The sequence below is a fragment of the Solea senegalensis genome, unplaced genomic scaffold (assembly GCF_019176455.1).
Source record: "Solea senegalensis isolate Sse05_10M unplaced genomic scaffold, IFAPA_SoseM_1 scf7180000015104, whole genome shotgun sequence".
Lineage (NCBI taxonomy): Eukaryota > Metazoa > Chordata > Actinopteri > Pleuronectiformes > Soleidae > Solea > Solea senegalensis.
The window spans coordinates 47,089-72,656 of NW_025321222.1; the positions used below are offsets into that span (position 1 = coordinate 47,089).

Sequence of the window (25,568 nt, forward strand, 5' to 3'; positions counted from 1 at the left end):
TGCTCGTCTTAGTTTAATCCAATTTAATTTATTTCACAGGCTATTTTCAGGTACAAATGATATTTGAGATAGATGTGGTTTATCTCCAGCAGACCATGTTCATATGTTTTTTTCTTGTCCCAAATGAGTCCATTACTGGTCATGTTTTTTTAAATTATTAAACACTGCCCTCAATATCAAGTTAGAACATTCTGCCCACTGATATCCATCTCTGGGGTACCTCGTACTCCATCTAGTCTCACTGAGAAAAACTCTGATGTTGTTGCTTTTGCCTCGCTCATAGCCCGCAGACGTATTCTATTACATTGGAAAAGCGTGAACGCTCCCTTCTACTACTTCTTGGTTAAGTGATTTAATGTCTTTTTTGTCATTGGAAAAAGTTAAATATTCCCTTAGAGGCTCAGCTGCCAATTTTTATGAAAGAAGGGAATCTCTCATCACATATGTAAACACCTTCTCCTCTCTGGACCCCAAATGAATCAATCTGATTCAATTTTTTTTTTATTATTATTATTTTTTTTAGTGAGCACTCTATCATACTATTGTTTTTACTATTATTATTGTGGATTTTCTCTTTCGCCTCCCTCTGTGTTTTGTTCTATTTTGTTTATTTGTTCTTTATATTTATGTACCTGTTTTCACCAACTAGGTGATTACTTGTGTATTTTATTTTTGTTTGTTGTTGCTTATATTTGTTTGTTTTTTTTTTTGTTTTTTTTTTTCTCTCCCTCTTTGTTCTTGGGGGATGTTCTTTTCCTGGTTCTTTGTTCAAAAATAAAAATGAGCAAAGAGCTGTGAAAACGCAAGAAACACAACTAAGGGCAGATGACAGGATGTATGTGAAGAAAAGAGACTTAGTGACGTTCATAACAGGAGTGATCAATAGTACAGCCGAAGTGAAATCAAAAAGTGTTCAAATCCAGCTCATCAATATTTGGGATTATTGGGACTGACATGGGAAGAAGTGAGGGAGAAGCTCACAAATCAGTCGAGCCAGGATGCAACATGTGTGGGTTGATATTGATCATGGTAATTCTTTTACAATGGAATGCAAGGAGCTTGCATAAAGCAATTTATCAAGGAAATGGCGATAAGACCAGATATAGTATGTGTGCAAGAAACATGGATAAAACCAAGGTTAGACTTTGTGGTACATAATGTAAAAAATAATATGGTGTGCAGATTTCAATGGCCATAGCTCAGTGTGTGTGTGTGTGTGTGTGACAGAGATAAGAAAGGCACAGGCAAATAAAGAAGCAGTAGTGTCAGTGTTTTTTGATATTGAGAAAGCATATGATATGATGTGGAAGGAAGGATTATTAATAAAGCTGTGCAAGATGGGTATAAGAGGAAGGGTGTACAACTGGATTAAGTAGAGAATGGGACCCCTCAAGGGAGTGTGATTAGCCCTTTACTCTTTACACTAATGATCAATGACGTGTTCTCAAAAGTACCAGAGGAGATAGGTAGGTCACTCTTTGTGGATGATGGGGCCTTGTGGAAAAGAGGAAGGAATGTGGTATATGTTGTGGGCAAAGTACAAGGGGCTATTGATGAGGTGGTGGAGTGGGGCTATGACTGGGGATGCCAGTTCTCAGTGGAAAAAAACCTAGACAGTGTATTTTAGCAGGAAACCAAGAGAGGAAGGAATGAAACTGAAAATGTACGGGAATGAGCTGCAAAGAGTTGGAACATTTACATTTGTGGGTGTAGTGTTTGACTCACAGTTAACATGGGCAGGGCATATTGGTAGAATAGAAGAGAAATGCAAAAAAGTGATCAATGTGTGGCGATGTTTGACAGGTAGGAGTTGGGGAGCTAGTGTATGTGGCTTTAATAACATCAGTGTTTGATTATGGCATAAGTTTATGTGTCTGAGTGAGATCATTGTTCAGTGATAAGATCTGATTCTGTTAATATTTGACTGCAGTTGATGGAGTTGAGTGTAAAGTTCAGATCAGAGCAGTTATTTGATCACATTCATCACATTTCCTTCAGATAACACTTGAGAAAACTTTGGTCTGTGTTTTGTTCGCTGTTCAGCAGCAGAATCACTTCACAGACGTTCAGCAGCTTCATGACGATCATTTCCTGCTTTCACAAGGTAACAGAACTAAACTCATCTCATCACACATGTGAAAAAGAACTTTGTAACTGAGCTAAAACGTTTTTTTGGACTAGAACGCTGATTAGTTTTAGTCATTTCTAGATGTGATAGTTTTAGTCCAATTTTAGTCAAACTCAAAAAAGTTTTAGTTTAAAAAAAGAAAGAAGTATAGTCTTTTAACAAATCCATTTAGGTCAATAAGTAATGGAGATTACTGTTGGGCAGAATGAAATTTCCTCCGCCGGTGGTGCGCTGCGACCGACTCTACTAAAAAAAAGGGGCGTCAACAAAATTATTTTGTCATCGTTGACGAAAACAACACTGTAACTGAGTGGACGTGATGTTTTTACTGTGAAGCTCATGAATCTCACGTCACTGACTCTTGTTCAGTGACTGAGGTTTTTACACAGAATGAATTGACCCTGTAGTGACACTGAGAGGCTTAAATGTCTGGTGTAATACTGCAAACTTGTCTTATTATGGGATGTGAACATGGTTCCTCTGAACGTGAAGAAGGCCCAACCCTTTTGAAGCAGCTCTGCTGACACAGTATAAATGCTGACATCTGCTGGTTGACATGTGAGATTACACACTGGAATCAGCACTCACTGTTGTTTGTAGTGAGGTTTTATCATTAACATGAACAAACTGGAATCTATCAGATAAGTATGATTTAAACCAGCAGAGGGCAGCACCTGTGATACCAAGAGTCTGCTCCAATCTCTGCAGTAGAATATTATGATCAATGGTGTCAAATGCAGCACTAAGATCTAACAGGACAAGTAAAGAAACTAGACCATTATCTGAGTTACTAACTTTAACTAGTGCTGTTTCTGTGCTATGGTTTAATCTAAAACCTGACTGAAAATCTTCAAACAGGCCATTAATGCGCAAATATTCACATCATTGATTAGCAACTGCCTTTTCTAAGATTTTAGAAACAAAGGGAAGATTAGATATAGGTCGGTAATTAGCTAAAATATCTGGGTCAAGGGTCGCTTTTTTGAGAAGGGGTTTAATAACTGCTACTTTAAACGTTTGGGGCACATATCCAGTTAATAAGGATAGATTAATTTGAGTTAATATAGAGTTGTTAATTAAAGGAAACACATCTTTAAACAGTTTGGTGGGGATAGGATCTAACTGACAGGTTGATGGTTTAGATGATGAAACTAATGATGTTAACTCAGGGAGATCTATAGGGGAGAAACTGTCTAACTGTGCACCTGGTGCTTCTAAAGCTCTTGTGCTAGAAGATGAGTCAGTCCCAATATGAGGGAGGAGATGATCCATTTTTTCTCTAATTGATGTTATTTTATTCACAAAGACGTTGATAAAGTCATCACTGCTCAGTGTTAAAGGAATAGATGGTTCAGTGGAGCTGTGGCTCTGTGTCAGCCTGGCTACAGTGCTGAAAAGAAATCTATGATTATTCTTATTTTCTTCAATTAGAGAAGAATAATAGGCAACTCTAGCTTTGTGTAGGGCTTTTTTGTAAGCTACAAAACCATCTTTCCAGGCTATATGAAGTTCCTCTAGGTTACTGGAACGCCATTTTCTTTCTAATCTACGTAACGTCTGTTTAAGAGCACGAGTATTGGAGTTAAACCATGGTGCTCGTCTCATCTGATTCACCACTTTCTTTTTCAGAGGGGCAACACAATCTAATGTAGTACGCAGTGAGGCTGCTGTACTATCAACAAGGTTATCTATGAGGGCGGGGGTAAAATCACAAAAGGTACCTTCAGATGTACTGACATATGGCACCGAGTTAAATAAAGGTTGCACTGTCTCTTTGAATGTATTCATATTATTATCAGACAGTATTTCTTATTTATGTTATTGTAGTTCATTATTGTACAATTAAATGTGAGTAAATAATGATCAGTAAGGAGAGGGTTTTGAGGAACTATGTTTAAGTTATCAATATCAATACCATAAGTTAAAACAAGGTCGAGGGTGTGATTAAGGCAATGAGTTGGTTTATTAACGTGTTGAATAAAACCTATTGATTCCAACAGCGAGTTAAATGCGCAGCTAAGACTATCACGGTCAACATCTACATGGATGTTGAAATCCCCTACAATTATGATTTGATCTGTTTTAAGCACCAACTCAGATAAGAACTCAGAGAACTCTGATAGAAACTCTGAATAAGGTGCAGGTGGACGATAAACTGTGACTATTATAATTGGTTTCTGTGATTTACAACTAGGATGAGATAGATTAAGAATAAGGCTTTTGAACGATGAATATCCTGGTTTGGGCTTGGGATTGATTAATAATCTAGTATTAAAAAGGGTGCTACTCCTCCTCCTCGGCCTGAGCTTCTAGGAATATGGGTATTAGCATGAGTGGGTGGAGTTAACTCATTTAGACTAACGTAATCTTCTTCATGTAACCAAGTTTCAGTTACACAGAATAAATCAATACAATTGTCAGAAATGAGATCATTTATTAAAACAGATTTTGAGGAGAGAGACCTAATATTTAATAGTCCACATTTGAAAGTGGTATTATTTGACTCTATTTTATTGTTGGTATTAATCTTTATTAAGTTAGAATGTCTAACTCCTCTTCTGTTTGTTATTGGTTTATTTACTTTATTTACTTTAGTTTTTACTTTAGTAGGTCGAGGGACAGACACAGTCTCTATGGGGTTTTTAATTGGTGACTGCTCGAGAAGAAGCACAGAGAAGCATGAAAGACTGCAACTCTGTGTCCTGGTCTCAACTCTGGATTGTCATGGGTTTCTAATAAAATGTCCTAAGCTGCTAGATAAGAGAGCTGCTCCATCCAAAGTGGGATGGACGCCGTCTCTCCTCATGAGACCAGGTTTCCCCCAGAAGTTTTGCCAGTTATCTAAAAACCCAATGTTGTTTTCTGGACACCACCAGAAAATGAACATAGTTCCAAAGCCACTTATGAACAGTACCAGTGTCCAGATTTTTACTGGCTGATCCTTTCAGCTCAATACTCTACAGTGTTCAAGGATTCTTTTGTAAACCAGTTTCTACCAAGATTTCTCAAAGAAATGGCAAAATTTCAAATAAATTCCTGAAACTTTACAAATCCCAGACTTTATTCACTGTTCTATAAAACCTTGGCAGCAAAAACAATCATCACACTTCTGTGTCCACACAACTGAAGCCGGAAGTGAAGACCCGCTGCAGCGTGGAGGACATTTCAGAATCTGTCACTCCATCTTCAAACGACTCCTTAAATCATGGGTGTCAAACTCTGGCCCACGGGCCAAATTTGGCCTGCCGTGTAATTTAATTTGGCCCTTGAGGCAATATCAAATTAACATTAGAGCTGGCCCGCCGGTATTATACAGCGGCACCGCTAATACTACAAATCCCAAAATGATCTGCTGTTGTTTTGGCGCATTGTTTTGTTATTTTATTTTCAAATTTATTAGCATGTGGAAAAAGTTAATGTTGATATTTACCTCAGAAGGCTGCAAATAGAAAAGAGGCATTCAATTTTTGATCTAAATTTTATTTAATATGCCATTGATGTTTTTTCGTTTGTTTTTTTGAAAGTTGATTTTGCACTATTAAGTTATATAAGCGTTGCTTGTTCCATATTCAGTGTTAAAACAAATCAGTGTAGCAAACTGAGCAATAATTAACGTTTCATTCATGCACTTTCTCTTGCTACTTCAAGGCTTGAATGTTTGATTCATTCATTATTGTTATTTTATTTTCAAATGTATTATTAGCCTGTGGAAAAGGTTTATTTTGATATTTACCATTCTGTATTTGAGTTTGACACCCCTGCCTTAAATCCTAAATCGCCTTAACATTCCAGTGCCACCTTTGTATCGGGTGTTAGTGTAACACCTGAATAGTAATTATAGTCTATTTTACAGATTCTGTTACAAAAGACTGTTATTTAACTATGTTTTACGCTGCCAGCAGGGGGCAGAGTCAGAAAAAGATGACTGTCAGCCAGGTAGTGGAGGAGAGTTGTTTGGTTTTGCTGGTCTGTTGTTGATCAGAGCGTGCTCGGGTTTTGGTTCTGTTGTGCTAACTGAGGGATGCGTCGATCGAGCAAAAACCTCCTTTAACCACAAACACAAATGTTATAGTATAGTATCACGCAGGCTTCCTGTGATGACTCCGCCCACTTTGAGGAGGCACTATGACAGTGGTTCCCAAACTTTTTCTGTTGGGCCCCCCTTTGGAGGGGAGAAATTTCCCGGGGGCCCCGCGACATTTTTGCTTTAGCGATACAAATAAACTCAATATTGCTTTGTGAGAAAGCAATTTTCAAATAAAAATATGAAATGTGCAATTATAACTATAATAGCGTCATTTGTTAAACAATAAATACATTTGGATAACAAAGAATATTTTACAAATATCAATCATTTGCTGTGCAATTAATTTTTTTGTTTCAACAATACAAATGCTGTCATTGTTCTGTTCGGCTGACGTTGGCTTGTTGTTAGATGCACAGTTTTCTTTTTGTCCCTCAGAAACTTCTCTATTATCCAAACCTTGTCACCAGTGTAGGTTTTGTTGTGGTACGTCACTTAAATGAGTCCAGCTTACAGCGAGACCAAAAGTTCCGCCTGCTAAACTTTAGTTAGGACTTAAGAACTCGCTCCCCCCCTGGAGAGTCTCCACGCCCCCCCAGGGGGGCCCGCCCCCCAGTTTGAAAAAGGCTGCACTGTGAAGTCATGGAAAACAACATGGCTGACTAAACTGAGTCGAGTCGATTAGAGTTAGAACTGTATAAGTTTATGTGTCGAGATCATTGTTCAGTGATAAGATCTGATTCTGTTAATATTTGACTGCAGTTGATGGAGTTGAGTGTAAAGTTCAGATCAGAGCAGTTATTTGATCACATTCATCATATTTCCTTCAGATAACACTTTAGAAAACTTTGGTCTGTGTTTTGTTCGCTGTTCAGCAGCAGAATCACTTCACAGACGTTCAGCAAAGTCCAGATGTTTAACATACATATGTATCTATCTATTGGGCAGCTTCTTACCTGACCACCAGAGGGCGGGCTCTTCTGTTAAACCAGTGGACTCACCTGCAGTGAAGGGCTGTAAAGTGTGATGCAAACAGCGTCTTGAGTGAGTTGTGAGTCGAGCTGTGACGTTCACGAACGAGTCAAATCTTTTTAACGGCTCTTTGAAATGAACCAGTAACTGAGTGACTGACAGTCCATTATTAGCATAAACCAATGGGCTGTGCCGATTGTTCAGTCAGCCAATGAGGGTCATGTCGGCCAATTCTGTGGTTAAAAAAAGTCTTCTTGCTGACCGGCCCACATTAGGTCAATGTGGTCCACCCATGTTAGCAGAACTTGTAATGAGCGAGTTTTATTCTCCCAGCAGGTGGCGCTCTGCTATGAATCAGATCAAGGCCAGTGAAGAGGAAGCTCCGCCCTCTAAAACCACTCTGTGTGAGGAACATGAGGGTCAGAGGTGAGATGAGGATCTCATGGATCATGTGACTCGTCTCCATGTCACAGCTCAGTGTTTTATTTACACATCATGTGTTTGTAGGAGGATCCATCAACAGAGACCAGACTCTGCCAGACCTGGACCTGGACCCAGCTGTGTGTCCATGAAGAGTGACCGGTCCATGGCTCAACCTGTGAGCTTCAAACAAGAAAAGAGGTCAGATGATGGAGGGTGGAGGTCTTCACAGGTCAACAACTCAAATGATCCACCATGTAGCACCAGAGACACCTAATATTTGAGAATTCAGACCCAGACCCATGCAGACCCAAGACATTCTGGACCCAAGTCCCAAACAGACCCGTCCCCATTTAATCTCAGATCTGGACCCATGAAAAAATAAGAAATGTTGAATAATTGTGGAACAGTCCTGGCTCACATGCTTGGGTTTGGGTAAAGTGATCTGACTGAAGATGTGGAAGTCTTAAATGTGTTAATCAGTGTAGTGTTTGACACCATCTGGGTCACACTCAACCATTTCTGACACAAACCTGTTTTCCTTGTGTCTCCTGATACTGTAGATCATTAATTAATTAATTTATATATTTCGGTCATGTCAGTTAGATCACTCATCACACAATACACATAACAGAAAGGGAAAGCGGGATCAAAAGCTTATCTAGTCCCGCCCCCATTATCCACAGAATACATATTTTCATCATACAACACATAAATATTCTTTTTCTTAGGACATTTTGACAAACATGTTTCAGCATCAGGTAGCACTCAGAGATGTAGTAGTCTAGCTCTAGACAGTCAATCAGACTCCCATCCCGTCCCGATTGTAGCCAGCCATGAAGGTCCCATCTGGGCAACTAGGTTCACTAGAACCTGCACTTCTTGTTGAGAACACTTTGTTGATCACATTCAGTGACGAGCTTAGCAGTTCCATCTTGGATCAATTGATTCTCCATTGTGACTCGATTCACAGGGTCAGCTAAGTACTTCTCATGTGTTGACATTTGTGTTTCCGAATGTCAGCTGTTGTTTGGGTACATTCACTTCTTGTTTTTGTTTGGTTACATATGCTTCCACTGCCGTTCCCACACGGTGTCTACAGATTTCTGTCCCTGACGTTTGTCATACTTTCTTCCTGGGTCATTCTGTATTGTTTAATAGTCATAGCTACATACTTATTTTAAATACACTCCGTTTTGCTGATTTTTTTCATCTCCTCGTCCAGATTATTCCACTGTCTGACCCCCGTGACTGATATGGTAAAGGATTTTAATGTAGTTCTTACCCTTCTCTGCCTGAACATCATGTTCCCTCTTAGATTGTGTCCCTCCCCTCTGGTCAGGAATAATGTCTGTAGATTGTGAGGGAGGTTTTTGTTGGCAGCCCTGTAAATCATCTGTACTGTGTGGTATTTTATTAAGTCATATAATTTGAGTATTTTTGATTTGATAAATAGTTGATTTGTATGTTCTCTGTAACTGGCATATTGTAGAATTCTCAAGGCTCTTTTCTGGAGTATAAACAGGGGATAAGTAGTGGTTTTGTAAGTGTGTCCCCAGACCTCTGCACAGTATTGCAGGTGTGGAGAGACTAGTGCACAGTACAACAAGTATAGTGCCTTCTGGTTTAATAGTTTTTGTGCCCTCCAAAGTATGGACACACTCCTGGCCAGCTTACCTTTTAAGTGTCTGGTGTTATCGTATCGATATCGAGATATGAACATTCAAGATATTCATATCGAAAAAGCAACGATATAAACAATATAGATTTTCCCCCGCGCTCGCCCTGCATGTACAGCTCTGGCGGTCACAGTAAATTTCATTTTTACGATCGCACTTGAATGCACCACTGCGGCCAGCCAACCACAAACCTTATTTCATGCTTGCTGTGGATCGACAGCTGAAGCCAACCAATGACAAACATAGGAGGGCGGGAGGGAGACGGAGACTGAGACGCGCGCACACACACACACACACGGCGGGAAAGAAAAGTGACATGAGCGCGGAAGATAATGCGGCCGGTGGCGATTTTGTGCTTAAACATAAATTATCCTCCATTATTTGGAGGTATTTTGGATTTAAAAAGGATGATGTCAACCCGAGCGAGGTGTTGTGCAGGTCGTGCTTGGCGAAAATTGCGACGAAGCGAGGTAGCACAACAAACATGTTTCACCACCTGAAACAACACCATGAGTGTATTACAATGAGAGAAACACCGGGGACTTCTCAGTCATCCCAAAAGAAGTGTTAAGTGATGATGCGTTCACTAGCGTTACACCGTATGAGTCGACGTCCACCAGACATAAAGGCGTTACAGACGCTATAACAGGCCACATTGCAAAAGACATGGTACCTGTGTACACAGTCTCACAGTGAGTTCTCATCAATAAAACTGCACTTTCCATGTGGAAAGTTTCCACAGTCTTTTGTATTATGATGTTTTTATTTTGATGTCCATTAACTTGTATGTTAATACTAGTCTTACGGCCTTTTTCCCCATACAGCATATATTTAGTTTTCTCTAAATTTAGTGATAGTTTATTTATATTAAACCACACATGCAGCTTGGCCATTTCATTATTGACTGTTTCCACTGATTGGTTCAAGTCATCCCACGAACAGAAAATATTAGTGTCATCTGCGAATAGTATTAATTTCAGAATATTGGATACCTTGCATATGTCATTAATGTATAGTATAAACAGTTTTGGACCCAGCAGTGACCCCTGTGGGACTCCACAAACTATGTCCAAGCAAGTCGATGTGTGTTATCGCCCATCTTAACATATTGAGATCCGTTGTGAAGATAACTCTTGACCCATTCCAGTGCTATGCCTCTAATACCATATCTCTCCAGTTTAGCTATCAAAATATCATAATTGATGGTGTCAAATGCTTTTTTCAGGTCTATGAATATTCCTATTGAATGTCATTTCTGGTCAACAGCATCAGTGATGGTTTCCACAGACTCAGTTAAAGCTCGCGCCGTCGAGTGGTTTCTTCTGAATCCATATTGGCTGTCGTATAGCAGGTTGTGTTAATGAAGTTGTCTAGCCTATCGTTAAATAGTTTCTCCAGAATTTTTGACAGTTGTGGTAGTATTGAGACTGGTCTGTAGTTAGTACATTTCTGTATGTCCCCTTTCTTGAACAATGGCACTACTTTCGCCACTTTAATTTTGGTGGGAAATGTTCCTGTTTGAAATGACAGGTTGCAGATGTGTGTTAGAGGTGAAACGATTTTAACTATTACTTTCTTAATTAGCTTCATGTCGAGGTCATCAACATCCGTGGATGTTCTTGCTACGCATTTGTTGACCAGGTGTCTAATCTCTCTGTCCTTCACTGGGGTGAGAAACATTGTGCTGGGGTTTGTGTCTCTGTCCTTATCAAAGTGGTCCCAGTGAAGGAGTGAGTCAGGAATGTCCTTTGCCAGATTCGGCCCCACATTGACAAAGAATTCATTAAATCTTTCTACTATGATTTCCTTGTTATCTTCCTTTGTGTTATTGTCCAACCTTAATGAGATCAATCACAGCAGATGTTGTATTTACATGTCATGTTGTGTGTTTGTAGGAGGATCCATCAACAGGGACCAGACTCTGCCGGACCTGGACCTGGACCCAGCTGTGTGTCCATGAAGAGTGACTTGTCTATAGGTCGTTATATTAACTTCAAGGATGGACAAAAACATGGTGAACTGATGTAAGAATTTCACACATAGTAACACACACTTACATGATCCTCCACCAGGGGGAGCCTGTCTAGTCCAAAACATGTTGAATCCAGAAAAACACTCTTCTTCTCTTTGGTGGACCAATGTTGTTTTTCTGTCTCCACTAAACGTCTTCAGCCTGTCCTCGTCTCTGAACACGTTTCCAGCAGTAAATCTAGTCAGAGTCCGTGATTGGTCAGGGACTCGTGGACAAGCCTCTCTGACTGTGTCTTTGAGACTTCACACATAACAAACACTAGAGACTGTCCTTCAGGGACTTTTGTCTTCAACCTGTCAAACTCATGTCATGTGAACTTGGCTGAAGAAGAATCGTAGGTGCAGCACATTGAAAACCTGGTAGAAACAAATGATTGTTTAGTAAATGACACTGAATCTTTTCTCCTCAGAGTTGATCAGCAGAGGACAGAGGTTCTCAGTGGTCAGTCTGTCCAGCAGCATGGAGCAGACCTGGACTCCATATTTAAGGTGTGTAAATGTACAAACATGACACTACTGTTAATACTGAAGCAGAGTCCTGGGGCCTCATGTATAAACCGTGCGTACGCACAAAAAGACGGCGTACGCTTGCTTTCACGCACAGACGGCATGTATAAAAATGTACTTGGCGTGGAAGTTTGCGCATCGCAGCGCAAACTCTCGAGCTGCCGTGAGAATTTGCAGAGAGCTCCGCAAACTCTTGTCAGGTGGAGACGCTGCAATATTAAGCTCTGAAACTTATCACAGTGTTTGAAAATAATATTATTAATGTGTCTACAGTGACAAACATGAATTTTCTGTGACAAACAATACTGATACACCACGTACGTTTGAACATATGTGGATAACATCAGAGAGGACACTGAAGACGAAACTGATCCTGTGAGCACACACACACACTACAGACCTGTGTGTGTGTGTGTGTGTGTGTGTGACTCATTTATTTACTTTGAGCAAATTACTGAAATTAATTTTCCACAGATGAATATTTTCTTTATGTAACACAGTGATGTAAACACAGCTGCTGACATGAACACATGAACACATGAACACACGTCAGTCTATAATGTTTTAAACACAAAATAAAGTTACAGACTCATTTGTTGTAGAAAACGGGACTTGAACGTTGAGTAGCACATTTTCTTTATCCCATTTTAATCCACACGATAACGAAATAACTACGAAAAAGTTATTCCGCCACCGCTGCGCCTTTCATCGGAAGAGAAAGGCGCAGCATCCACAACACAATCAGTGACAGTAATGAATGGTTACATGGAGTAACTCCGTGAACTCTGTCTGCTTATTTTGTGCGTAATGTGTGTAGATGATGACGTGTGACACTTATAGATTGTTGAAATAATCTGTAAATTCAGCTCACATGGATCAGTCATGTCTAAACATACATGTTACACCAGAAAAAAACATGCACAGGATCAATTATCAATGCACAGCCAGTTTTTTAAGCATCAATATTAATATGAGAGCAGTCGCTGTGACCCTGACATTTAGTTCCTTTGTGTTTATCACTAATTCCAAAAGAAACGACCAAAATAATCTATTTTTACAGATTTATACATCATAAATTGACGAGTTGATCGTGCACTTTCCTTCTTTTTCTTTTATTTCCCTCTTTCTTTGCTGCCACAGTTGTCCTTTTTCTTCAGGACGAAGGCGTTTTAGAGTCATTTGTATATTCATTTGTGGGTGGGCGTGGTGTGTTCCTCATTCATCTCTGCTCAGTTTCACGTTTGATGGGATGTATAAAGAAAAGGTGCCCAGGACTTGGCGTACGCACAGTTTTATTAATCTGAGATTTTCTTTGCGTACGTACTTTATAAATATTGTGCGTACGCCGTCTTTTAGTATGAAAGCTGCACACTCTTTTATACATGAGGCTCCTGGTCCTGACAGTCTGGATGCTGCTCTGTGGACCTGCAGGACTTCACTCTGTCACTGATCATCTGAGGTTAAACTTCACATGTTCTGTTCCAGCTGCTGGAGGAGAATATCATCTGCTTTGTGAAGAACGAGCTGAAGAAGATCCACAAGGTTCTGGATACAGATCACACAGAAGTCTCAGAGAGTCAGAGGGAGGATGAGGAGCAGAGGAGCAGCAGAGAGGCCTTTCTGAAGATCACAGAGGACTTCTTAAGGAGGATGAAGCAGGAGAAGCTAGCTGACAGTAAGAGGACTTTTAATGTGAAAGGAAGAACATCTTATTTTCTCAATGATCCACTCACTGATTTATTTTCTTGTGTTCTGTCAGAAATCAGAGCTCCAGCTTGTCGACGTGAACTCAAATCAAACCTGAAGAAGAAGTTCCAGTGTTTGTTTGAGGGCGTGGCTAAAGCAGGAAACCCCACCCTTCTGAATGAGATCTTCACAGAGCTCTACATCACAGAGGGAGGGACTGGAGAGGTCAATGAAGAACATGAGGTCAGACAGATTGAAAGAGCTTCCTGGAAACCAGACAGACCAGAAACAACCATCAGACAAGAAGACATCTTTAAAGCCTCAGCTGGAAGAGACGGACCAATCAGAAGAATGATGACAAAGGGCGTGGCTGGCATTGGGAAAACAGTGTTAACACAGAAGTTCACTCTGGACTGGGCTGAAGACAAAAGCAACCAGGACGTACAGCTCATGTTTCCCTTCACCTTCAGAGAGCTGAATGTGCTGAAAGAGAAGAAGTTCAGTTTGGTGGAACTCATCCATCACTTCTTCACTGAAACCAAAGAAGCAGGAATCTGCAGGTTTGAAGACTTTAAGGTGGTCTTCATCTTTGATGGTCTGGACGAGTGTCGACTTCCTCTGGACTTCCACAACACTGAGATCCTGACTGACGTCACAGCGTCCACCTCAGTGGACGTGCTGCTGACAAACCTCATCAGGGGGAAACTGCTTCCCTCTGCTCGCCTCTGGATAACCACACGACCTGCAGCAGCCAGTCAGATCCCTCCTGACTGTGTGGACATGGTGACAGAGGTCAGAGGGTTCACGGACCCACAGAAGGAGGACTACTTCAGGAAGAGGTTCAGACATGAGGAGCAGGCCAGGAGGATCATCTCCCACATCCAGACATCACAAAGCCTCCACATCATGTGCCACATCCCAGTCTTCTGCTGGATCACTGCAACAGTTCTGGAGAACATGCTGAAAACCAGAGATGGAGGAGAACTGCCCAAGACCCTGACTGAGATGTACATCCACTTCCTGGTGGTTCAGTCCAAAGTGAAGAGGGTCAAATATGATGGAGGAGCTGAGACAGATCCACACTGGAGTCCAGAGAACAGGAAGATGATTGAGTCTCTGGGGAAACTGGCTTTTGAGCAGCTGCAGAAAGGAAACCTGATCTTCTATGAATCAGACCTGACAGAGTGTGGCATCGATATCACAGCAGCTTCAGTTTACTCAGGAGTCTTCAATCAGATCTTTAAAGAGGAGAAAGGCCTGTACCAGGACAAGGTCTTCTGCTTTGTCCATCTGAGTGTTCAGGAGTTTCTGGCTGCTCTTCATGTTCATCTGACCTTCATCAACTCTGGAACAAATCTGTTGTCAGAACCAACAACGAGCCAGTGGTCCAGACCATTTAGAAAAAAACCTAAACTGAATCATCTGCACCAGAGTGCTGTGGACGAGGCCTTACTGAGTCCAAATGGACACCTGGACTTGTCCCTCCGCTTCCTCCTGGGTCTTTCACTGGAGACCAATCAGAAGCTCTTAAGAGGTCTACTGACACAAACAGGAAGTGGTTCACAGACCAATCAGGAAACAGTTGAGTACATCAAGAAGAAGATCAGTGAGAATCTGTCAGCAGAGAGAAGCATCAACCTGTTCCACTGTCTGAATGAACTGAACCATCGTTCTCTTGTGGAGGAGATCCAAGAGTCCCTCACATCAGGACGCCTGTCCACAGAGACACTGTCTCCTGCTCAGTGGTCAGCTCTGGTCTTCATCTTACTGTCATCAGGAAAAGATCTGGAAGAGTTTGACCTGAAGAAATACTCTGCTTCAGAGGAGGCTCTTCTGAAGCTGCTGCCGGTGGTCAAAGCCTCCAACAAAGCTCTGTATGTGGATCAGTATATAAATATTAATAAGACATATTCTAAAGAGCACAAGACAAACATGTTTAACCTTTTGTTCATCACTGTTTTCTACCTCAGACTGAGTGGCTGTAACCTCTCAGAGAGAAGCTGTGAAGCTCTGTCCTCAGTCCTCAGCTCTGTGTCCTCTAGTCTGAGACACGTGGACCTGAGTAACAATGACCTGCAGGATCCAGGAGTGAAGCTGCTGTGTGATGGACTGAAGAGTCCTCACTGTTCTCTGGAGACTCTCAGGTTGGTGCTCAGCTGATTTATATGGACAATTCTACTCTGATTATTATTATTATTATTTTTTTATATAATTTATTTTTTATTGACACTCAGAAACAGACATTCACATCCGGCAAAACATACATGCATACATCTCACATCTGTTGTCTGCTCTAAATGCCTAGACAAAATAAAAACAATGAAAAAAGGAAAAACACACATTAGCAACTATGTACAAGTTAGATTTCCACAGTTCCTCCAGCAGACAGGGGAATTATCATCATAGTGAGACTTCTGAGAAGGTGTAATAAAGTACCTAATCAAGCTTTTCCATCCAAATTCCCTCCACTTCTGTGAGCTGGTACATCTCCATTGATACCTCCAAATTGTTGTCCATTCTTCCTCAGATATATTTACCCCTCCTTCCTTCTCCCATTTTATTTTAATATATGAAGTAGAGTGAGATTTCAAATTAGACAGACCCTTATATAAGCATGACACAGTTTTATTAATAGCTTTTGTAAATAATTGAATTAGACATGTGTTTATCTTTGTTAGATTTTTCATCTTTGTATTGACGTAATGCCGTAACTGCAGGTATCTATAAAAGTCTTGTTTTTCTAAAACATGTGTCCTTTTAAGCGTTTCAAAACTGAGTAACTTTCCATCTTTCATTACTCTACATAAGGCTGTTATACCGTTAGCTATCCAGTCCTTAAATCTAGAATCCAATTTATTAGGTCTAAAATGCGAATCATAAGCACACCATTTAAGAGCCAAAATATCATTTTCAAGTTTATGTTCTTTTATAATCATTTTCCATACTTTAAGGGTCCACGCCACCCATGGATTATCAATGTTATTTATGTGGGTTTGCAAGTTATTATCAGCTAAAATTGCCTGTATGGGGATGGAGGGCATTTTTTCCTCAATGCTTTTCCATTGAGCTGTATATGACGGGTTGCACCAGCATACCACTGCTCTCATCTGCGCTGCAAAATAATAATATCTAAAATAAGGCAAGCCCCATCCTCCCTTTTGTTTAACCAGCTGTAAGGTTTTGAGGCGAACTGCTATATACCTGGATAGCAGTTTGTCCCACTCGTTAAATTGGTTTTGGTTAATCTCTATTGGCAATGTTTGAAATAAATATAAAAGTCTTGGCAATATGATCATTTTAATAGAGTCAATTCTTGAACTAAGGCTAAAGAAGGGAATTAAGTTCCATCTTGCTATATCATCCTTTATTTTTCTATGTATGGGTGAATAGTTATATTCCGATAATTTTGTAAGATCTTTTGGTAGGTTGATGCCTAAGTATTTAAAGGACTCTGTTTGCCATGTCAAGGGGTAGCTACTTTTGATTTCTCTTGGTGGGCAGTAGTTATATGAGAGTATTTGGGTTTTACTCATGTTGATTTTGTACCCAGATAATTGGCCATATTGTTCAAATGCTTGCATCAATTTAGGCAGAGAGTGAGTTGGTTGCGCAAGGTATATCAAAATATTGTCTGCATAACAGGCCAATTTATATTCCGTCCCTTTAATAATGATTCCCTTAATATCTTCTGTTTGTCTGATGTTCTGAGCTAGTGGTTCCAAATATAATGCGAAGAGCAGTGGTGACCATGCACAGCCCTGTCTGGTGCCCCTTTCTAGGGTAAAACTATTTGACAAATATCCATTGACCTTGACCCTGGCGGTAGGTTTGTCATATAGTGCCTGTATGGTTTTAATAATTGTATCGTGGAAGCCAATTCTATGCAACACTCTGTAGAGAAAAATCCAGTTAACCGAATCAAAGGCCTTTTCAGCATCTACGCTCATCACAATTGCTTCAGTTTGATTTCTTTGTATATGATCCATAATATGTAGTGTCTTTGGTATATTGTCTTGTGTTTGGCGTTGGTGTATGAAACCTGTCTGATCATTATGTATCAGTGTCGGCAGGAATTCTTCTAATCGTTTGGCCGTAACAGAAGTAAATCATTTATAGTCCACATTAAGAACAGAGATTGGCCTAAAAGAGCCACTCTCCACTTTATCCTTGCCTTCTTTTGGTATGGCTGAAATGATTGCCTCCTTCCAGCTGGGTGGCGTTTGCGCATTTTTTAAAGCCCAATTCAGAGTAGGAAGTAAAACAGGTATTAGTTCTTTTTAAAATTGTACCACTCTGCCGTGTAGCCATCAGATCCTGGTGATTTGCTTAATTCAAGTCTACCAATTGCAACTTTTAATTCTTCTTCAGTTATATCCGCAGTCATCATTTTATTTTGATTTTCATCGAGAGTGGGTAAATCTAGGGAATTCAGGAAGCTGTCAATTTGGGCCACACTCCCACCTGGGACTTCAGAATATAAGGTTTTGTAAAACACTTCAAAAGCTTCCTGAATTTCATTTTGTTTATTTTTTATCGCTTTTGTCCTTGGATCCCTAATTTTATGAATTGTATTTTCGGCTATCCTTTTTTTCAATTTCCATGCCAATACTTTCATAGATTTGGAGCCACTTTCGTAGTGTTTCTGTTTCAGAAACATTAAATCTTTCTCGATTTCTTGTGTGGCCAAATTATTAATTTTAGGGATGCACCAAAATGAAAATTTGTGGCCGAAGCCGAAGCCGAATAAAATTTAAATGTGTGGCCGAATACCGAATACCAAATACTGAATATTGAATGCGGTTGTTAATTTTTTCATTATTTTTTTTATATTGCATTAATAGCCTAGAATAAATTTTTAGACATGTTATTCCAAGAAAGTAAATGTTTATTGATAATGACATTTTTAAACATTCCAGTAGGCTTTTCTTTTCAAAAAAAAGCACAAAGATTTTTCATTTATAGTAGGCCTTCAAACAAAACATGTATTCCAAAAAACTAAAGTGCAGTGGATAAACTCACAACAAATGAATTATTGTCTTTTTGGCAAGTCTGCTTAGCCACAGCAGGCTAATAATGTAAACAGAAGGCTCAAGTAAATCGCAATAAGTGTGTGCTTGTAACCTCATACACTTATACAGGTACACAGCATATCCCAGGCCAGAACAGATTTGTCAATAACAGTGCTTCGAAATAAAAAGGAAACTAACTATGACATCTGAGACATCTTAAAATTGTTTTATACAGACAAAAACATTAACAACTGTGCCTGTATGTCAAGTCCCAAATAAAATGCTTAATAAATCTGGCCCATGATTGAACCTATGCTGACCCCTGCTGTAACGGGGCTCAATGTACTGCACAAGCCTCCGAAAGCCAATGTCCTCCACAACACTAAACGGTTGATCATCCAAAGCCATGAACTCCATTACCTTCTTTGTGATTCCGTTTGCTTTGGCACTGTCATTCGCAAACTTTTTCGTCTTTTCAAAGACGTCTTGCACGGACGGAGTGGGCGTGCTGTGACAAGATTTCCTTTTAGCTGCTGCAGCCGTCTCTCTCTCGTACTCAGCATGCTGTTCAGGGTGTTTGGCTTTTAAATGAAAAATTAAAGCAGTAGTGCTAAAGGTCTTTGCAGAGACACCCCCTCGAGATAGTTTGGTTGAACACTCGTTGCAAACTGCAATTCTTTTCTCGCTCTCCAACACTTTAAAATATCTCCACACTGCCGACATTTTACCGAAGGCGCCGGGTCACCGCGTCACTGGTCGTTGTTTGATTGCGTCACACGCCACTATTCGGCCTTGCTTTTAACTCACTCCACCGAAGGCCGAATGTGGCTTTTTTTGCAATATTCGGCCGAATATATTCGGTTACCGAATATTCGGTGCATCCCTAATTAATTTCATTCCTGGTGTGTCTAATTTCTCTCAATGTATTCTGTGCCAAATCTAATTTCTGTTTTCCTTCTAGTACCTTTAGCTTGTTTTTGAAATCCTCTAACTTTTTATTCCTATTTGTTTTCTTAAATGACAGTATTGCTATAATTTTCCCTCTCAGAACAGCCTTCAGAGTATCCCATAACATGGGAGGTGAAACCTCTCCAGTATCATTGAATTCTAAGAAGAGACACATTTCTGATTTAATTTGTGCCTTAAAAGACAGATCATTCAACAGACTGGAATTCAATTTCCATGTATTATTCTTTGATCGCAGGCCAAAATCAGTGGATAGGTATACTGGTGCATGGTCACTTAGATCTAATGTCCCGATTCCACAAGTATGTATTTTATCTTTATCCTTCCCAAATGTTATGAAATAATCTATTCTTGTATAGAGAGAGTGAGGAGCAGAGTAGTAAGTGTAATCCCTTCTGTTAGGGAAAAAATCTCGCCATATATCAATCAAGCCCACCTCCTCAAATAGTGTGTTTACTTTCTTATAGAAGGACTTCCTATCCTGGGTTTTTCCACAAGATGAGTCCAACTTTGGCTGCAGATGTATATTTAGATCCCCTCCACAGATCAAGAGGCCTTCTGTTTCACTTACCATGATATTGGTTATTTTTTGGAAGAAACTAATGTCACTCCCTGGGGGTGCATAGACATTCAGTAAGGTAATTGGATTCCCATCTATCTTACCCCTTACTTAAAATAAACGTGCCCTCTTTATCACCCATTTGGAATACAAAATGTAGCTTGTTTGAAATGAGAATAGCAACTCCTCTTCTCTGCCCTGATTTGTATGAAGAAAAAAACAGATTTGTAAAGCCCCTTTTCTTTAGCTTTATATGCTCCTTGTCTGTCAAATAGGTCTCTTGTAAATAAACCACATGGGCTTGTTCTGTTCTCACTTTAGATAGGATTTTACTACGTTTAACTGGATTCAACAGCCCATTGACATTAAACAAAATGAATTTTAATTTGTCACTAGCCATACTTATTTACTTGTAAGTGTACCAACAAACTTAACAAGATGAAAATTGAAAGATCTGCTCCCTGAACAAATAACAACACCAAACATAAGCAAGAAATAGGAAAAAAGGATAAACAAAAAGAGTGATCCCAAGGCTGGGGTCTCTAAGAAAAGACCCTGGCCTGAGCTAGATAAAATATCTAGCTGTGAGGGAAAGCCTCTCCCACCTGTGGGCTGAGGGCCCCCACCATGGCGCTCTAAAAAAGAAAAGAAAAGGTCTCTGTTCATTCCACAGAAAATGTGTCCTTATACAGCAACCCTCGCCTGTATATATATTCTCATCATGTGGTGAATATAGCACATTCTGTTTAGCTTTCCAACTCTTCAAAAATCAGTCAAAGCTTATACTTCTTCTGGAGAGGATGGGGACTGCCTTCTGAAAGCTCGCAGTTTCTCCTTGATACCCTTCTCTCGCTCCTCACCTGTCCCTGATTATTTTTTTAATTACATATGTGAATAGATTTTCTTGAACTCCTCCTCAGAATGAGTGGCTGTAACCTCTCACAGAGAAGCTCTGAAGCTCTGTCCTCAGTCCTCAGCTCTGTGTCCTCTCGTCTGAGACACGTGGACCTGAGTAACAACGACCTGCAGGATCCAGGAGTGAAGCTGCTGTGTGATGGACTGAAGAGTCCTCACTGTTCTCTGGAGACTCTCAGATCAGAACTCTGACTCACACTCTTTGCTTCTTTAGGTTCTTGTTGATGAAGATGTTTTTTCTGAATCACTGAGTTCATCATATCTTCTTAACTCCAGTCTGTCAGGTTGTCTGGTCTCAGAGGAAGGATGTTCTTCTCTGACCTCAGCTATGAACTCCAACCTCTCCCATCTGAGAGAACTGGACCTGAGTAACAATGACCTGCAGGATCCAGGAGTGAAGCTGCTGTGTGATGGACTGAAGAGTCCTCACTGTTCTCTGGAGACTCTCAGGTCAGAACTCTGACTCAGACTCTTTGCTTCTTTAGGTTCTTGTTGATAAAGATGTTTTTTCTGAATCACTGAGTTCATCATATCTTCTTAACTCCAGTCTGTCAGGTTGTCTGGTCTCAGAGGAAGGATGTTCTTCTCTGACCTCAGCTCTGAACTCCAACCCCTCCCATCTGAGAGAACTGGACCTGAGTAACAACGACTTGCAGGATCCAGGAGTGAAGCTGCTGTGTGATGGACTGAAGAGTCCTCACTGTTCTCTGGAGACTCTCAGGTTGGTGCTCAGCTGATTTATATGGACAATTCTACTCTGATTATTTTTTTAATTACATATGTGAATAGATTTTCTTGAACTCCTCCTCAGAATGAGTGGCTGTAACCTCTCAGAGAGAAGCTGTGAAGCTCTGTCCTCAGTCCTCAGCTCTGTGTCCTCTCGTCTGAGACACGTGGACCTGAGTAACAACGACCTGCAGGATCAAGGAGTGAAGCTGCTGTGTGATGGACTGAAGAGTCCTCACTGTTCTCTGGAGACTCTCAGGTCAGAACTCTGACTCAGACCCTTTCTTCTTTAGGTTCTTGTTGATGAAGATGTTTTTTTTTGAATCACTGAGTTCATCATATCTTCTTAACTCCAGTCTGTCAGGTTGTCTGGTCTCAGAAGAAGGATGTTCTTCTCTGACCTCAGCTCTGAACTCCAACCCCTTCCATCTGAGAGAACTGGACCTGAGCTACAATCATCCAGGAGACTCAGGAGAGAAGCTGCTGTCTGCTGGACTGAAGAGTCCTCACTGGAGACTGGACACTCTCAGGTATTCTCCTCCTCCTCCTCCTCCTTCCTCTTCATGTTCATCAGCAGTATTCAAACTTGTCAGCAGGTTCAGGTTGAAGATGTCCTGTTATTATGTTTTCCTCTGTCAGTGAGTATAACCAAACATTAGTGACACTTTTTAAACACCTCGTGAGAACGAGTGAATGTCACGTAGTTCAGCCTGAGAAACGACCAGAACCATGAACTGGACAGATCATCTGCACAGAGTAGCAGCATCATGTGAGAAGTCCTGGTACTGGGTACAGAACAGTCCTGGTCCACTTCAAACAGTCTACGGTCAAACTAAAGTAAAGATGTCTTTATTCTGTGGTGTTTGTAGTGAGTTGTGTACGAGATGTTCGTCATCTAACAGCTACAATCAAGTTGTTCTTCATTCTTCATTCAACGGTGAAAACACACAAGTTTTGGAAGCAGCAGTAACAGCGACGAGCCTCCGCAGCAGCAGCTGCATAAGTAGCCATGTGTTTCCTCTGTGACGCGCAGCTGAAAAAACCACGAAAGCACTGGAAACTAGGTCTCGATTCAAGCAAGCGATCAAACAACCGTAATTCAAATACAAAGTTTATGCTTTTTAGACCCACAATACTGCGATTTGAAACACTGTAAAAAATACAAATGAAATCCCTCTATTTTATCTATTTTCTTTGTTTACTTGGTTTGTGCTGGGCCAACTTGTTGCTGGTTTACTCGTGGTGGGTTTCAAATGTATAAACAGAAGTTGTCTTCTGTGTTGTCCACGTGGTGGCGCTGTTGAGTAAATGCGTAGCCTCCTGAAACTGTGGTCTCCGGTTCTGCAGACACCGGCCGTTTCTCAATATCCATACTTGTGCGTACTTGTGCGTACTTGCTAGAAAATCCACGGCATGTGGAAGTTATATGGCAGTTTTTTGCGATTTTTGTCGCCATGGTTACTTGAAACGCTTAGAAAAGTCATAGCACACAAGTCCCGGTCGAGCCGCACGTTTTGATATAACGTGTGGGGGTTTTCTCAAAACTGTGGGAGGAGTTAGACGTCAAAGTTTTGGGTGGAAGAATACAGAGAGACTGACAAGCCCCTCCCAAAGTCCCCTCTGCTCCTTACACACGCACACACACGCACACACACGCCTGTCTCTATCTCTCCAAAATCAGCAGAGAAAGCAGAGAAAACAGCATGTTTTAAAGTTGTCATATTTCAAGAACGGTTGATGATAGAGATAGAATTTTTGGTTTGTGAGCGTCAGGAGGCTTTCGGCAACTCCCACATTTAAATTTGTGACAAACGGACGTTTTATATACTGAAAAAAATGCTAGAAAATCTATATAAGGTTAGTTTTGCTTTTCTGAGGCAGAATTGTTCGGAGATTCGGCAAGAACACATTCTCCCGAGCTGCTGCAGAGCTTGGTTCTGACGCCTGACTTGTGACTAAATCAAATCCCTTTGTTCGGTACAAGTCCTGTGTCAGTGGGGTCTTCTCCTGCATCATCAACTCATCACCTATCGTTCATAAGAAGAAGGAAGCCTGACAAAAACGACAAAAACGATAAGCTCCGCCTCTGCGGACGCTCGGCGCTCACTGTGCCCGGCACAGAGCAGCGTGACCTCGGCCTGTCCTGATGAAATGATCCGCTGGCTCAGACGTCGCTGTCATTAGATGCTCGGTGTGATCCATAGATTTGTTGTTGACGTGTTATTTTGTTTTTAATGGAAACGTTTTGACCTGACAGTTTAAAAGTTTGTATATTGTTAATGTTTTATTTATTTTAACTTTGAATGTTAGATTTATATTAAAGTCGCACGGTCATTGTATCTGTATTTAAATATAATATGTAGATATTAGATATGTAGAGTAGTATATATTTGTATATATACATATATATATATATATATATACTACTTTACAATGCTGTAATATATCTATTTTCCACATTGTATCATTCGTGTTGTATATTTTAATAGAAATAAATTAATAAATGAAGTTAAATATTTAAAATGTAAAATAATAACAACATATATATGCATTTATTAAAAGTATTTCATATGTTCATTTATCAACACCGTAGGTGGCGCTAATGAGGCTGCAGCACTGCAGAACTACAGCAGAACTACAGCAGAACAATACATACATACTTGCATACTTGAGTATTGAGAAACAACCACATACTTGTGTACTCCTGTACTTGGCAAGTATATACTCCCAGCGTACTTCTCAAGTATATACTTCCCAAGTAAGCAAGTACATACTTGCATACTTGAGTATTGAGAAACAGCCACCGTCTTCTCTTTGAAACACACCTGTCCTTGTAGTTCATCATTGTGTCCACCAGAGTGCGTCATTAAGACAACAGTTTGGACTCATGTTGGACAGAAACTCATTCAGACTGTTTCTTCCTCCAGGATGGACCATGCTGGAGAGCAGAGGTTAAAACCTGGTCTCAGGAAGTGTAAGTATGGATTTACAGGAAATAACAACATATCAGCTGATCATCAATAAACTGCAGCTGTGTCTCGTTGTCTTCATCAGATTCATGTGAACTGGAACTGGACACAAACACAATGAACAGACACCTCAAACTGTCTGACGACAACAGGAAAGTGACCTTTGTGACAGAATATCAGTGGTATCCTGATCATCCAGACAGATTTGAGTTCTGGTCTCAGCTGCTGTGTAGACCTGGTCTGACTGGTCGCTGTTACTGGGAGGTCGAGTGGAGAGGAGATGTTCATATATCACTGAGTTACAGAGGAATCAAGAGGAAAGACATCAGTTATGACTGTTTGTTTGGAGATAATGATCAGTCCTGGAGTCTGTTCTGCTCTGATGATCATGGTTACTCTGTCTTTCACTGTAGGACACAAACACCCATCATGTCCTCTGTCTCTCACAGAGTATCAGTGTATGTGGACTGTCCTGCTGGGACTCTGTCCTTCTACAGCGTCTCCTCTGACTCACTGATCCACCTCCACACCTTCAGGACCACATTCACTGAACCGGTTTATCCTGGGTTCTGGTCTGGGATGGTTCCTCAGTGTCTCTGTGTCCCCTGTAGGACATGAAGAGACAGCAGCTTCAGTGGTGGACGAGGTCAAAGCTCGTCTCAGTCATTCTTTGTTGAAACCATCAATAAATAAAGACTTAAAAAATCAACATGTCTGTCATTAACTGAGCCGCCGTCCTGCGCTGTGAGCGCCCCCTGCTGCTGAGAACCAGCCTGAAACACACAGGTTCACACACACTGAGATCAAAATAACAAAAAGTGAATGTTTGAAAGTGAAATTAAAAGATACACAAAGTAAAATCAATTAAAAAATGAATAAATGCTTTATATAAAATAAAAAGAAAGAAGTCAAAATAATATAAAATAAAATTCAAGGTTTTCAATCCAATAGAAAACAAAGTAAATAAAGATGTTAAG

The 25,568-nt window shown here is 40.5% G+C and overlaps 1 protein-coding gene across 1 annotated transcript; it reads left to right on the plus strand.

Annotated features, from left to right (window-relative positions):
• The first annotated feature begins 1,888 nt into the window (after positions 1-1,888).
• On the plus strand, positions 1,889-25,300 carry LOC122761935 (NACHT, LRR and PYD domains-containing protein 12-like). Its single transcript, XM_044017125.1, is given in 14 exon segments — positions 1,889-2,104; positions 7,458-7,550; positions 7,632-7,745; positions 11,119-11,247; positions 11,665-11,743; positions 13,247-15,321; positions 15,418-15,591; positions 20,902-21,072; positions 21,441-21,617; positions 21,708-21,881; positions 21,979-22,152; positions 24,550-24,596; positions 24,677-25,159; positions 25,162-25,300. Coding segments are annotated over 13 exon segments (3,915 nt in total). The 5' UTR covers positions 1,889-2,104; positions 7,458-7,473; the 3' UTR covers positions 25,203-25,300.
• The last annotated feature ends 268 nt before the right edge of the window (positions 25,301-25,568 follow it).